General features: G+C 50.2%; 1 protein-coding gene across 1 annotated transcript in view; it reads right to left on the bottom strand.

Annotated features, from left to right (window-relative positions):
• Positions 1 to 241: 241 nt before the first annotated feature.
• Positions 242 to 15,298, bottom strand: part of TGM3 (transglutaminase 3) — a 52,186-nt gene continuing 37,129 nt past the window's right edge. The window contains exons 9-13 of the mRNA XM_055265559.2: positions 12,964 to 13,209; positions 8,967 to 9,275; positions 6,005 to 6,162; positions 1,335 to 1,468; positions 242 to 890 (exon numbers count right to left, since the gene is read on the bottom strand). Coding sequence (XP_055121534.1) covers positions 743 to 890; positions 1,335 to 1,468; positions 6,005 to 6,162; positions 8,967 to 9,275; positions 12,964 to 13,209 — 995 coding nt within the window. The 3' untranslated portion in view covers positions 242 to 742. The remainder of the gene's footprint in view (positions 891 to 1,334; positions 1,469 to 6,004; positions 6,163 to 8,966; positions 9,276 to 12,963; positions 13,210 to 15,298) is intronic.

The raw sequence follows: 15,298 nt of genomic DNA, 5'->3' as shown, positions 1-15,298 counted from the left end.
GAGCTACCTCCCAAGGCAGCCTCATCTATTTTTGGACATCATGTTAGAAAGTTTTCCTAAACTGGCTTGAAATGTTTCCCTATTTTTGCACCTACAGCCTTGCAGATCAAGCCCACTCCCTTTGGACATTGAAACACAGAGAATGTGGCCTCCTCAAATTTATTCCCTGCTCCAGAAAGTCACGGCCACAGCCTCCTCTCTCCTTCACCACCTTAGGTGCAACAGCAGTCAGGTAGAGTGCTGTGTGATCACACTTACTTAACATTTATTTTGAGTTAGGGTGTGAGTGCTGGGGCAGGTGGCTAACCATCCCCTGTCCTCTGTGGTGGCCTGAGAGAGAAGCAGGAATGCCCCGTGCAGGTTGGGGATCAGCAAACAGTCTAGACCAGCTTCTCTCCTGTATCCTGTTTGGAGAGTCCCTGGGTCAGGGGCCAGTCCATCCTGCAGCATTGAAGGGCGTGAGGGATGAGCAGGGCTGTGGGGCTCACAGAGCAGGCAGCCCTGAGGAGAAGCAGCCAGGGAATGTGCAAAAGTGATCGAGTCATAGGACAGGGTGGACCCAGCCCCAACCTGGGGGAGAGGGGAGGGAGATGTGCTGGAGGAGCCTGGAGGTCCATGTCTGGCAGCCTTGGGAGATGGAGAGGGTTTCCCAGGCTGCACAGCATGGGCAGGGGGTTCATTGCTCGGTGAGCTCTCCCTGCTCCGTGTTATCCAAGTTTGTACGGGAGGCCACCAGGGCCCTTCATTCGGCTACGTCGATGGACAGCATGGCCTTGATTGCATGGAACTTGTTGCAGGAGAAGTCGGCGAGCAGTTGCTTGGTGCCACTCCGGGTGGGCAGGATCTCAAAACGGACCCGGGACCGCTCCTTGGGCCGTAGGGTCGGCACGCTGATGGGGAGGGCACAGATCAGTATTGATATGAGACACATGGACCTTGGGCTGGACAGGCCTTCTGCGACCTCTTGTCCTGTTCTGATGGAGACTGGGCAAGGCCACTGCTACTTTAGCTCCCTCTAGCTGTCTGTCTGGGTTACGGGGCCCCTCCAGCCCTGGGACACTTCAGCAGGGGAAGCGGGAGGGGGGTCCCATGATCTCCCAAATATTCTAAGCCCTGAAGGCCAGCTCTTAGCTCTGGTGACCTGGACTTCTCAGGAGTTCAAGTTTCGTGAACCCCCAAACCAAATGTAAAAGCAGATTCTGAAGTTCCAAGACCCCCAAAAGAGTAAAGAACCCAAGGTCAGAGGGAGCTCTGTCTGTCCCACCCAGGGGATCTGGAGGGCCCCCCTGCCCCCTCCTGCCCTCCCGCACCGGCCACTGAGGCCCAGGACTCACTCGATCTTCAGGTTACCCAACAGCAGGCCGCTTCCCTCCACCATCAGCACGCAGTCCCTCACCGGCTCATCCAGTGGATTGGAGAAGAGCATCTGCACGTTCACAGGCTTCTGCACACGAGCCTCGTCCAGCACCTATGGAGGAGAGGGGATGCCGAGTCAGGACTCCAGCTGCTCAGCCCCTACCTGCACCTTGGTGAGGGCTGGGAAGGGTGACTGAGTGCAGGGGGTGATGTCACTGAGGACGAAGAAGGGGAGATCATTTAGCCCTCCTAGGTGCCAGACACATTGTGTCTGACGCCCCCTGCCCCCCAATACACAGGATGGTCCTAGGACTTTATCCTGTGCTGTGGATGAGAACCTCAGCTTCGAGGGGGAAGGGGCCCCCTGCAGCAGCCAACAACACTGTGACTTCCCTGACCCGACTCCAGTTCAGCCCCTGCTTCCCAGGACAGCCCAACCCCACTGTGGGCTCTGTGAGGGTCAGGACATTTTTCATGCTGAATTTGTTTTTTGCAGGGACAGGGTCTTGCTATGTTGTCCAGGCTTGCCTCGAACTCCTGGCCTCAAGTGATCCTCCCGCCTTGGCCTCCTAAAGCACGGGGATTACAGATGTGAGTCACTGTGCCCAGCCACATGCTGGATTTAATATTACTTTCCTTGGCTTTCCTGCTTATGGGTCCTGTTTCTTCCCTTAAAGCTTGAACCTCCGTCTCTGGGAGGCCCCACAGGTGTTGAAAAGGGCAGCCCCAGGCCCTGCAGCTGCTCACACCCTGGCTCACACTGTAGCTCCTTTAACTCTTTTTGCAGGGGTTGGGTCCCCCCAGCTCAACCCAGGCTACTGTTCTCTGCTGACACCCCAGTCTACCAATGTCCTTCTAAACTTCTAGAGCCCAGAGCTTCCCTGTGCACCATTTATAGTCTGAGAGGAGCTCTAATACCACGCTGTCCTTGCTCAGGGATCAGAACAGGTGAAGGCTGGGTCTGGGGTCAGAAAAGCAATTTGGACTATTTATTCAGACCAAAAGATGAAAGCTGTTGTGTTTCTGCCAAGAAACAGCCGTAATTCATTCTGGGCAGACAAGTCATCTCTTTGCGCCTCAACTTCCTCATCTGATAAAGAAGGACAATCATCTCTCCCCGCCCAGAAGGGGCCAAATGAGATCAAGGATGGGGAAGAAAGCATTTTGGACATAGAAATTGAAATTTTATGGCTATTGGATTTCTTCTTCTTTTGAGGATGACTGGAGGTTGCTGGGTTTTTTGTTGTTTTCGTTGTTGTTGTTGTGTTTTGTTTTTCTTGTCACTAATCCTCAGAGCAACCATTTTACAGTGACAGAGCTGAGGTTCAGGCTGATTCAATAACCTGGAACATTCACGCACAGGGAAACAGCAGAGCCCGGCTGGGTCTAAAGCCTTTGCTGTTTCTGATAGGTCTGCAATACCTCCCAGTAATTTGTGAATAACTGAAGCATTTTAGACATCATGGTCTATATTTTCATTTCTTCCATGAAACTCATTTAAGTGTATGACATAATTTGAAGAGTGCAGCATAATTTTATGCTACTGGGTTATAACAAAGCTATACAGATGTGGCCACATTTTTCATGGTGGTATTTAATTTGAGATTTCCATGCTTTTTTTTCTTTTTTTAATGCCGCTTACCACTCTCTCCTATTGACCCAAATCTGTAAATGTACCCAGAGGAAAGGATAAAAGCCACCAAAAACCTGAGTTTGCTTGTCACAGATGATGGATCAATTGGGAGGACATCATCCTTTGGAAACAATGTTCAGATTGTTTTTGGCCTGGTTTTGTGGTCTAAGGCCCTCAGTGCTAATTGCCAGTCAGTACCAGGTTAGATAATGGGGTTTTACCCAAATTATTATCTTTGCATACAGATCACCTTCTCCAGTTTAAAAATCCGCTCTGAGTGAGCTATGCATTGATCCGTTCAATAGAGGCAAGAATGTCTTGATTTTCTGAAGGCTTAGGTGGAGGAAAGAATGTGCCTCGAAGAAGGAAGATCAGGAGTCATTTAAAAAGATTAAATTTTTAAAAAGAGTCAGTGATGGCACATTTCTAGCCCGTATATATTCTGATTTCCTTTCTAAAGATATTGTAGTATCTTAAAGATAAGTAGACTTGCCATGGAAGTCTGGAAGATGTATAGCTAAAGTGTTGAATAAAAGATAACGCTGGAGGAAGGTTTGAGGACATTGGATAAGGGAATATAGTGGGGAATATATTGGGGAAAAACACTAATTTTTTTTTTTTTTTGACAGAGTCTCACTCTGTTAGCCAGGCTGGAGTGCAGTCTCGGCTCACTGCAACCTCTGCCTCTTGGGTTCAAGCAATTCTCCTGTCTCAGCCTCCCAAGTAGCTGGGATTACAGGTGCCTGCTACCATGCCTGGCTAATTTTTTACATTTTTAGTAGAGACGGGGTTTCACCATGTTGGTCAGGCTGGTCTCGAACTCCTGACCTCAAGTGCTCCACCCATCTCGGCTTCCCAAAGTGCTGGGATTACAAGAGTGAGCCACCGTGCCTGGCCAAAAACTAACTTCTTTTAAACACTGATCACTTTAGTACAGAATGTTTTCATAACTGAACTGGCAGCCACCCAGTATCATTTTCTAGCCTCAGGAGCTGGAATGGGCACTCTGCTGTCCATCATGTCTAGAGAGATGGGGAGTGTTTCTCAGAAATGTCTTATGAAGCAGGAGAGGCTGTCACACGCAGGGCACAAGCCCGGACTGACTTTCCTGTGCAGGGAAGAATGCAAGTCCAGAGCCAAGGGGCTCTGTTCCAGTCCTGCCCCGAGGAAGGGGCTATTTCTCTTTTACAAATAGTGGCTATCCACTAAGACATTGTGCTAAGGGAGACAGTGATGAACTCAGAACAGAGGTAATGCCTGCCCTCGTGGAGTTTACGGTTGGGTAGGGATTCACAACCAAATAATTGCACAAAGAAAGATAGTATTCCAGCTGGGACAAATGCCTTGAAGGAAAAGGATAGAATGTTCTGAGGGTGTATAACTGAGACCAGTTTGGGAGCTCAGGAAAGGCTTCCCTGAGGAAATGACACTCTCCAAAGGAAGTAATTTATTGTCCCAGTGACAGAGTTGGAGCAACTAAGACTCAGATTAAGGGACCTGCTCAGTGTCACCACTGATCAATGGAGGGATTTAGATACAATGCCAGATCTATTTGGTTACATGGCCCAAGGCCTGAACGACTGCCCGTCTCAGCCCCCAGACTGGCTGCCCAGTCACTGGCCCTCTAGCCCCTGAGGTAGGGGACCAACTCCCCCATCCTGAAGCACAGTCCAAACTAACCAGGACAGTAAAAGGGTGCAATTGCAGGCCAGCTGTGTGGGAGAACCAGGCCCCGCATCAGAGCCAGCACCCTAGATCCCCCTGCCCTCTCTGAGGTCAGGAACCCCTGCAGCCAGCTTACAGCTTAAGGAGGGGTGGGCCAGGGCAGCCATGATTATCTGGCTCCTCCTGGTTTCTGGGGCTTGGGAAACCTGTGGCATTGTGATTGTACAGGGAAAGGCAATTTCTATCTAGAAAACTGGGGCAGATGGTGGGTACAGCAGATGAGAGAGGGCAGGGCCTGGCCCACGAGGCTCTTGATTGGGCCCCAAGGGAAAACCTCATGTTCTCTGTCCATTTGTCTGCCTGTCCTTGTCCAGCCTTTTACCCTTCAGACCTATACTCCCTGGTTCCAGCATCCTCCACCTTGGGCTGTGGGGATCAGGCACAGGGGCTACAGGGTGAGGGACAGGCTTGGAGTCCGCACAGGTGCTCCTACCAGTGCTGAGGAAGAGACAGAGTGGCACGAGGGGCCTCCCACAGATCTGCAAGCCCCACCTTCCTGGGCTCCCGAGAGGGAGCCCGGGGGTGAATGCTGCAAGGTAAAAGAAGCCCTATGAGCAGAGAAAGAGGGGTCTTTTTTCTCAGCCACTTTGAAGATGCTGTTGCTGGCTGGTGATGTACCAGGACGCCTTGGAGGGGCATGGGCTGGGAGTCCCAGGGTCTGAGGCCTAGCCTTGACTCTGGCGGTAGCCAGCTGTTCACTTCTCTCTGGGCCTTGGTTTACTTGTGTGAAATGAGAGTATAGGAGTATGTGACTAGGCTCCTAAGAGTCCACTATTCTGTAACTCCAGGGTCTAGACAGTGGAGAGATGCTGTGGCTCAGGCCTGTTTCTGATCTGTCCATGACAGGGGACTGGGCTGTGGCCCTGACACGCCAGCTGGCTGTGTGTGAGACCCATACCTGTGCCTGTCTGTGATTCTCAAGCCTGGCATGGCCCAGAACACAGCAGATGCTCAGTAGCTGAGTGAGAGGGGAATGAGCTGAAAAGAGTCCCTCCAGACCCCTCCTCAGCTGATGCCCCCACTGGTTCCGAACTAGAGTCCGAGAAGCAGCCAGGCAAATGCACGCGTTTATCTCACCAGACAGGGAGCAGGAACACGGGCCTGAGTGGGAGCTCTTGGCTATTTGGCCGAGGCTGGACCCAAGCCGGGCCCAGTTCTCTGCCCCTCCCAGCAAGAAAAAACTCTCCTTTGCCATCTGAGAGAGCTGTGGCTCACAGGGACGGTGGGGCTCCTGGAAGCTGGGCTGGCTGGGGGCAGAACCCCTTCCCACAGGATGGGGAACCGCATTACCTCCAGGGTCAAGGTGGGGTTGTCCAGGATGACGTCCCGCTCCACCACTACCTCAGACTCATCTGGGACCTTGCACACGGCTGTGATCCGGATCATGTTGTCTGACTTCAGGTACTTCTCATACTGAGCGTACGAGATCTTTACGGGATGCTCTGCCTCTGGAAGGAGAAGCCAGGGGATCCGAGTGAGGGGGAGTGGGGATGGCTTCTGAACCTTCCTCAGAACAGACGCCAAGCCAATGCAGGGTGAGCTGGTGGGAGGATCTGCAGCCCCGGGCTTGACTGAGCCCTCCTTGGGCCAGGTCCTGTGGGAAGCAGCCCCCGGTCAGGGTGGGCTCCAGAGCAGGGGACAAGGAGGCCCCAGGACTCTCTCTGGCTGGGCAGATTCCCAGGAGGATGGGCTCACAGGGGCTAAAGATACCGCTGCTTCCTCCCCACCCCGAAAAATGTTGGAGGGCATGTGTCCTTTTTTTTTTTTTATTTTTTAAATTATTTGTAGAGATGGGGTCTCTCTATGTTGTCTGGGCCGGTCTCAAACTCCTGGGCTCAAGTGATCCTCCCGCCTTGGCCTCCCAAAGTGTTGGGATTACAGGCATGAGCACTGCGCCCAGCCACAAGTGTCCTTCTGAGGAGCAGTGGAAGAATACAGATGCCACCTGATTGCCAACAACAGTAGCAATCATGACAGCAACACAATAATAGGTAGGAAGGGAAGCCAGGGTATCGGCTAAACAAATGCTTAGGATCCTCCCCGTCATCTAATAGCCTGGGGTTCTACTGCCACAGCATCCCCTTCATTCCTCTGGTCTCTCCTGCTTCTAAATCATCCACACACCAGCCAGACAAAGCTTTAGAAGGCTGATTTTGTTTTGTTTTGTTTTGTTTTCTAAATCGCTATTCTTCCGTGTCACATGTCACTTCAAAAATCTTCCATGGCTCCTCATTGCCTTAGATAAAGTTCAGACCCCTCAGCCTGGCCCTGCATCACCTGTTCCTTAAAAGAACCTTCCACACTTCTTGTTCTGCAGACAAAACAGGCACCTTTTTGCCCCCATATTTTGACTCACATGGTTCCCCCAGATGGAAATGTCTCCCCTGGCTTCTCTCCATGCATCTGGCTCCTTCCCCATGCTTTAAGTCCTTTCTTCTGACCCTGGGGGCCGCAGGGCCCTCTTCCTACCCTGATGGGCTTAGGTGTTCCCTTCCCTCAGGCTGTCATGCTGGGTGGCCTGGGGGTGCCCCAGCACCCACAGTATTACATACTCTTGCAGGTAAGACTGTGAGGAGGAAGCTGCCTCTGCTTTTAGCACTGGAGGAATTTGCCATCCCTTCCCCAAATGTGGAGAGGACAGGCCCTTGCATCAGCTGGTCCAACCCTCGCCATTAGTGACCACCGGGGTTCAGAAAGGGAGGGAGACTTAACCAGGGTCATCTAGCAACTACTTGGCAGATGACCAGACTCTAAGACCTTTACACCTGCCTTATCTCTCTTTTCCATTCCATTCTGCAAAAGGGTTTTTTTTTTTTTTTAACCATTCCCATCCCGTGAATTTTTTTTCACTTCCAAAATTAGCTTTTTTGGCCAGGCATGGTGGCTTATGCCTATAATCCCAGCACTTTGGGAAGCCAAGGCGGGAAAATTGCTTGAGGCCAGGAGTTTGAGACTAGCCTGGGCAACATAATGAGGCCCTATCTCTACAAAAAACTTTAAAAGTTAGCTGGGCATAATGGCATGCCTATTGTCCTAGTTACTTGGGACTACAGCTACTTGGGAGGCTGAGGCAGGAGGATTGCTTGAGCCCAGAGTTTGAGGCTGCAGTGAGCTATGATCACTTCAGCCTGGCAGACAGAGCAAGACCCTGTCTAAAAACAAAACAAACAAACAAACAAACAAACAAACAAAAAAAGCCCTTTCTTTGAGTTTCTAACGTCAGTAACAGCCAGGCAGTTGCTTCTGATATTGAAAAGATTTCTGCTAAAATTCTGCCAGAAGACAGATTGCTAGGGGATGCTGCTTTCTGACAGGTGTGACACCTCTCAGTTTCTCTGGAGACAGAATTCTTTCAAGACGGGCAGTATAATTAATCAGTTTCTATTAGTTCCTTATGTGAAGCAAATAACCACCCCGCCCTGTTAATCTGGCTTGTAAGTCCAAACTTTTCATAACAGCTTGAAGGATTTTACCAATGTGGGCACACCTGCATTCTAATCCTTCCACAACACAATCTTTATCTGCTCCACCTTGTTCCCTTCCCATCCCTGCTACCCAAGGGCAAGAAGTCACTGTTCCTCCCAAATGCTCAGACTTCTAAGAAAACCTGTCACTGTTGTCAGGATTCCAGAAGGTCCACCCACCCCGTGGCAGCTGTGGGAGAGCCATGGGCCAAGGTTTAGGGCCCCGTGGTCATTGCCACCCTCCTGAGGTCAAATTTGAAAAGCGATTTGTTGTGGGCGTGGGGGTGAGGTGGGTAAGAACAATACAACATAGAAAACAGGGGGTGGCTCTGGACTCAGTATCAGGAAACCTAGGACCAAGACCCAGCACTGCCACCACTATCTATGACACTTTATCTCTGAAGCAAGTCACAAATCTCTCCCAGCCTCACTTTCTGCCTCTGTAAGATGGATACTGAAAATCTGCCTTTTTTTAGAAGGTCAAACTCTGTGAGGTGGTATATACTTGTAAGGGATATTGTGCCATAGCTATGACCTGCCAAAGCCTCCCTCCTTCCTCCCTAGGGGCACAAAAGGATTTTGGTTGGCACCACCCTGACATTTGGTTGGCATCACTCTGTTCATAGAGACAGCAACTTCCAAAGCATCAAGACATGGCTTAACCACAGGGGCCGCTGGCTGCTCCATTGTTAGCTGACTAACCCGGAGCCCGGCAGACACCCTGCAGCCGCAGAAGGCCGTTGGCTACCTCGGATTCATGGATCCCCTCCAACTGCGGGATGCGTTACCTTCCTCGGGGTCCAGGGACATTGTGGCAGAGTCCTTCCACACTTCATGTACAAGCGTGCCATTGTAGACGATGGTCCAGGCTGTCATGTTCACTGTCACTGTCTTCGTATCCCTGCTCAGGTTTTTGAGCAGTAGGACCAGGTTGACTTCTTTGCCTACTGCCAGCATGCTAGCGACCTTCAACTTCCCGATGATGCTGGGCTCCTGTTCCTCTCTTTCCAAACCCATTGAAGACGTTGCGCCAAATGACGCATTGGGTCTAAGTTTCCCCAAAGCCTTTTGGAACACTTTTCTTTCCTGGTCAGAGCCTGTGTGGTGGGAAAAGACAGAAACATGCCAGGGATGTGGTGGCAACCTGGGCAAAGGACAGTACCCTGCCTGGACAGGTGGTCTAGGACTGGTGCTGGCTCCATTGCTGCCCTAGCAGGCATTCGACTTTCGCAGGTCTCCAGCTTGCCTGTCTTAACCAGAGACTTACAGACCAGTTGGTCTCTGGCGCTTTTCCAATCAGCTCTAAATTTCCCAAAATCTGTAGAAAAGCTTTATCAGCACCTGCACACATTTACTATGTGGCTTGATCATTTGCTTGTGTTAATTAGGTTAGATTTCATTTTTTTTCTGATAAAATGTCTTTTGTGAGACTTAAAAAACAGATAATTTCAAAATAAATCATAAGAACTGAGCTGAAAAAGATTAGAATACATTCATAAGCCAAAAAACAAGGTGATGATTTAGAACTGACTTAATTAAAAAATTTTTTTTTGGTAAACCATGTTTTTCTGCCTTGTTTCTAAAGGTGCTTTGAGAGTCAAGGAGTGACATTTTGATCTGTGCCGGTTGACAAGGACTTCCCATGGTTGGTATGGTTCCAAGTTATGACTAGTTGAAATTGTCAGTTTTCAAAACTGCAAGGGCTGGATAAAAAGATGGGTTTTCTGACTCTGACTCAGGCTATGGGTGCTGCTGAGTGTGATGGCATAAGTAGCCCACAGAGAATGACAGGGATATACCTGAGAATGGCTCTCAGGGCACACAGGGCTGAGTAACCGACTGCAAGCCTCTGAGCCAGGGCTGACTGAGCAGTTCCAAAAGGCTTGACCTGAAGATAGATCTAGGAGAAGGTGTTGACCTTCCAGGGACACAGGCAGAGGTACACAAGGAAGAGCGACCATGTTGACATCTGCAGACCACACTTAGTTCTCCCACCTTCCCCAACAACCTGTGAAATGCTTAAGGCACTGGATTACTTTGTTTTCTTTTCTTCTTTTTTCTCTCTCTCTCTTTTTTTTTTTTTTTTTTTTTTGTGGCAGGGTCTCACTCTGTCACCCAAGCTGGAGTGCAGTGGCATGATCTCAACTCACTGCAACATCCACCTCCTGGGTTCAAGAGGTTCTCCTGCTTCAGCCACCCGAGTAGCTGGGATTACAGGCGCCCGTCACCAAGCCCAGCTAATTTTTGCCTTTTTGGTAGAGACAGGGTTTCACCATGTTGGCCAAGCTGGTCTCAAACTCCTGACCTCAGCTGATCCGCTCACCTTGGCCTCTCAAAGTGCTGGGATTACAGGCATGAGCCACTGCACCTGGCCCAGATGACTTATTGTAAGCATTTTATGATACAGCAAGCCCCTTCCCATAAATTACATGTGATTTGCAGAGACTTCAGAGGCCGACTCGTCCATGCCTATCAAGTTAAGGCCCTAAGAAGAGACACAACTTGTCCAGACCACTCTGAGATGGACTGGGCCAGTCATCCACAGAGGCAGAGAGGGGGCCAGTTCCCTGGTGTCTGGACCCCTGGTCTAAGTTTCCTCCCACACACCCTGCTAAAAAGGAGGCAGGCAGCCAGATTACCTAAGCTGGTAGTTCCTGGTGGGCTGGGTTCCTTTTGATGCCTTCCCATCCTCTATTCCAGTTGTGAGTCCAACCCAGAGCTGAAGGCAGTGCATGGATCTGAGCCTTCTGTGCCTGCCACCTTGAAGCAGGTGTGTTTGCACAATGAGGCTCGGAGCCTCAATGCCTATATAGGTCACCTGCTGGGTTTACTCAAGACTAAGCTTCCTCCTGCTGTTTTCTCCCTTTGCTGTTGCTACACTACACTTGATCTTAGCCAAAAGGCCGAGAAGCGATTGCTGTTGGCTATTGCATCAATACTTAGCAACCTATTTTATGAGCTTTTCCTCCCTGGGGCCCTCAGACAGAAGCTAGAATCATTAGGTAAGAAGATCTGGGTAGCATCAGGCAGGGTGATCTGTCCTGTCACGTAAGGGCTGGGGCATTGCTAGGAGTCCTGCAGGGACCCCCTCCCCCGCCCCCACAACGGACCTGCCCATTCTCCATTGTTTAGGAGGTTTGACTGAGACAGCCAGAGATTAAGGTGTGGGGTAAGGTGAGGAACCCCACAGGATCGTACAGCCATGTAAGCAGCGCCTGCAAAATAGTCACCTTGGGAAGTCATTGTTCCAGTGAGGCTATAGAGGTTCAAATTGATAAAGATCACCACTGCTATTTATCAAGTCTTGACTATATGCCAGGCATTGCACTTGGCACTTTGTATACCTTAGCTCATTTAAATGCCGCTGAAGACAGGCATTGTTCTTCTCATTCTTCGGGTGAGGAAGCGAGGGCTCGGAGATCAGAGGAAACTTGCTCGAGGTCACACAGTTATGGCTGGTAGGGCTAGAGTTCACCTTCTGCCCCTGAGTTTTTGCTCCCTGGCCCCCTGTGTTTGTTTCTACATCATAACATTGTTGAAAATACTTGCCCTACATCTCCACACCCCCAGCCCATCTACAGTGTCCTCTGTTGCATCCCCAAGGCCCAGCATGAAGCAGGCACTCAGTAGGGGCTCAGAATATGTTTATTGACTGAGCAAAGGTCTATCTGAGCTCAGTCCTGGGAATGACCTGCAGAGGAAGACTGGGGCCAAATTGAGGCCACCAATCTCATAACCCTAAAATTGTGCCTCCAAATGTTCACAAATACCAGCACCTGGGGGGGCACCCACCTGGACTTGAAGTCAGACCCCATCACCTGCGCTCAGCTTTCCTTTTTTGTAAACTTGGCCAACACCAATAGCCAACAGTCACTTAGAGATTCAGGGCTTACTTTAGGGGGATACTGTGTGCACCTTTACGAGGATGCTTTTCTTGACCCCTCAGAACCAACTGTGAGGATCAATGGAATGAACAATTTCAAAGCATTTTAGAAAGAGTGAAATGTTGACCCCATTAAGGAGTGACTGTGGCCTGCAAGAGCAAGCACTAAATTACTTTTGGCTGTTTCTAAAAATGAACTTTGTCTTCAAATGCAGAACTTTTACCATCATTGAGAATTCTCCAAGAGATGCGCTGCTGGTTTCAAAAGAAACTCTGGGCAGTGAATGTAATTGAGTCGAGGCAGCCTCGCAGCAACTGGCCTTCCAAGGTGACTTTAGGGGGACGAGCAATGTATGCATGCCTGAGATTTCAGGAGCTCAGGCATTCATACCATGTAATCACACCTCATCTGGCTTCTTGGGAGACCTCCAAATGAGCACAGTGCGAGCCCAAGTCTCTGTGTTTCTTTGTCCCTTTCTTTGTTCAGATGGTTTTCTCCCTGAGTTTCTCAGAGGCTAGGGGAGCAGACTGAAGGAGAAATCTCTCCCAAAGCTCTTGGGGGCCTTTCATGGGGGCTGTGTCTCTCCCTGTGATGTTCAGTCATGGTGCCGTCACCCTAGCTGTGTAGTTGAGACAGAGACACAGCTGGAGATGGGCTGGGTTGACAGCCACCTGTGCCCTGCAGCAAACTTGCACTGGCACAGCAGCTGCCCATAATGGTTTTATTCCCTCTGGAAACAGTCCTGGGAGGTGGGTGTTAGGTGCTAGGGAGCAATCCCATCATTCAGGCAGAACCGGCTGCCAGTGCGGGGGAGGGTGAGGCCTTTTCTCCTCTCCAGCCTCAGAGCCATCCTCCCACAATAGAACCTCTCGCGGCACTGCCCTGCCAGCGTCCCTCCTACCTTCTGGGTACTTGTACTTGTCTGTGACGTCCATGCGAGCGTTGCTGCCCACCGCCTTGGTGCTGATGTACCTGCCAATGGTGTGACTGTTCACGGAATTCTTCCTCTGTATGCCGGTGGTGTCATCGTACAGCCAGGTGATGCGGTCGGCATTAACCTCCGCAAAGACAAAGGGCATGTCGAAGTTCAGCTGCACATCACCCTCTCGAACACCAATGACTGAAGCGGGGCCGCACTGGAACACCCCTGGAGGCCAAGATGCAGAGACTGGATATATGCCAAGGCCACAGCCTGCCCAACGCCCAATTCCCCAGGGCCTTCCAGGACCACTGCAAACCCCTGCCTCTGCCCCGCCCAAATTCCTTCACCCCTGACTGTGTGTCCCACTCATTTGGCATTCTGCAGACACCCTCCTGGGCTATGATTCTCTTGCTGGTCGAACTGAACCTCTACATAAGACTACACAATTCCACATTCCGGGTGCCTAATCCATGCTGACCCACTGTCCTTGGTCTGTTTCCTAAAGAGGAAAGTCTTGTTGTCTTGTGCTCAGGGTGGCTACTTCTTTTCTACCTCTGCAAATCATTCTGGCCTAGAAGCTCATCACCTTCCTATTCCAGGAAGACTTCCCTGAACAGGCAGCCTGCAGGGACCTCTTGTTCCTCTGAGCTCCCAAGCCTGACCATTTCTTCCCTCTTCTTAGCGCTCAGCATAGGAAGCTTAGATAGGTAGACAAATAGATGTTAATGACTTCCAACTTTTTTCACCACAACCCCTAGAAAGAAATACATTTGACATCTTGGCACACATATGATAGAGAAACAAAAGTTTCACAGGACAATGGTCTTTAGTCTAACTATATCTTTTTTTTTTTTTTTTTTTTTTGAGATGCAGTCTCGCTCTGTCACCCAGTCTGGCGTGCAGTGGCACAATCTCGGCTCACTGCAAGCTCCGCCTCCCGGGTTCACGCCATTCTGCTGCCTCAGCCTCTTGAGTATCTGGGACTACAGGTGCCCGCCACCACGCCCAGCTAATTTTTTTTTTGTAATTTTAGTAGAGACGGGGTTTCACCATGTTAGCCAGGATGGTCTCAATCTCCTGACCTCGTGATCCACACACCTCGGCCTCCCAAAGTGCCGGGATTACAGGCGTGAGCCACCGTGCCTCAGCCTAGTCTAACTATATCTAATGAGCCTTCATAGTTTATGTTCTTTTCCCTGCTTTCCATTCCATTCCATTTCATTTTCTTTTCCTAAAATGATGGGTACAGCCCACTAACTAGATTTATAACCACTAATGCGTTGCAATGAAACTTTCGGAAAATAGTGGCCTAGCAAACGTCTCAGTTACCTCCAAGCCCCCAAATCCAGTAACATGCACTGATTCTGGTAGAGGAGCTAGGGGTTGGGGGTGGGTAAGACTTAATTTTTATTGTTAGTCCTTTTAGAACAGTTTGAATTTTTTTCAAATACATGCATGTATTACTTCATAAATCACTTTTTTTTTTTAGACGGAATCTTGCTCTGTCTCCCAGGCCGGAGTGCCATGGCATGATCTCAACTCACGGCAACCTCCGTTTCCTGAGTTCCAGCAATTCTCCCACCTCAGCCTCCCAAGTAGCTGGGATTACAGGCATGTACTATCATGCCTGGCTAATTTCGTATTTTTAGTAGAGACGGGGTGTCACCATGTTGGTCAGGCTGGTCTCGAACTCCTGATCTCAAATGATCCACCCTCCTTGGCCTCCCAAAGTGCTAAGATTACAGGTGTGAGCCACCATGCCCAGCCCCATAAATCACTTTTTAAGGTTTCAAAGAACAACTGAAAATGAGGGTAACAGACAAGACATGCTCTAGAGGTCAGAGAAGGGAAGAGGAAAGGCTCCAGGAGAGCCTGGGACCCAACCCCTGATGGGGCAGGAGACAGAGGGAGGCCAGAGGAGGAAGCAGAGGCCCCGGATGGGGATGGCAGAGGCAGCCTGCCTAAGGGGGAGCTTGGTGTGGCAGAGAGAGCTGCCGTGGGTGGTGACCAGTGGAGAATGTGAACTAAACCCCAAGGGCAACAGGGAACCACAAATTTTCTGTGCTGGGAAGGAGAGGCTGCTGCAGTTGGTGCAGGAAAATCATTACTGGCAGAGGAAGGCTGCTCTCTCTGCTCACCTGGCCTGTGCCAAGGCTCTGTGCAGCAACAGTGGCCATTGTGGGTGCAGGGCAGACACTCATTTAAACAGCAGCCAGAGCCAAACAAAATTAGCAGGGGAGATCTATTTTTAAACTATTTTTGTTTTAATCCCATCATGCATTCCAGAGGGAGAGGGCTTTGGAGTTACTTCCCT

Source organism: Symphalangus syndactylus, chromosome 24, assembly GCF_028878055.3.
Source record: "Symphalangus syndactylus isolate Jambi chromosome 24, NHGRI_mSymSyn1-v2.1_pri, whole genome shotgun sequence".
NCBI classification, from domain to species: domain Eukaryota; kingdom Metazoa; phylum Chordata; class Mammalia; order Primates; family Hylobatidae; genus Symphalangus; species Symphalangus syndactylus.
The sequence above is the reverse complement of the archived record's forward strand: the minus strand, read 5'-3'. Positions and strand labels throughout refer to the sequence as shown.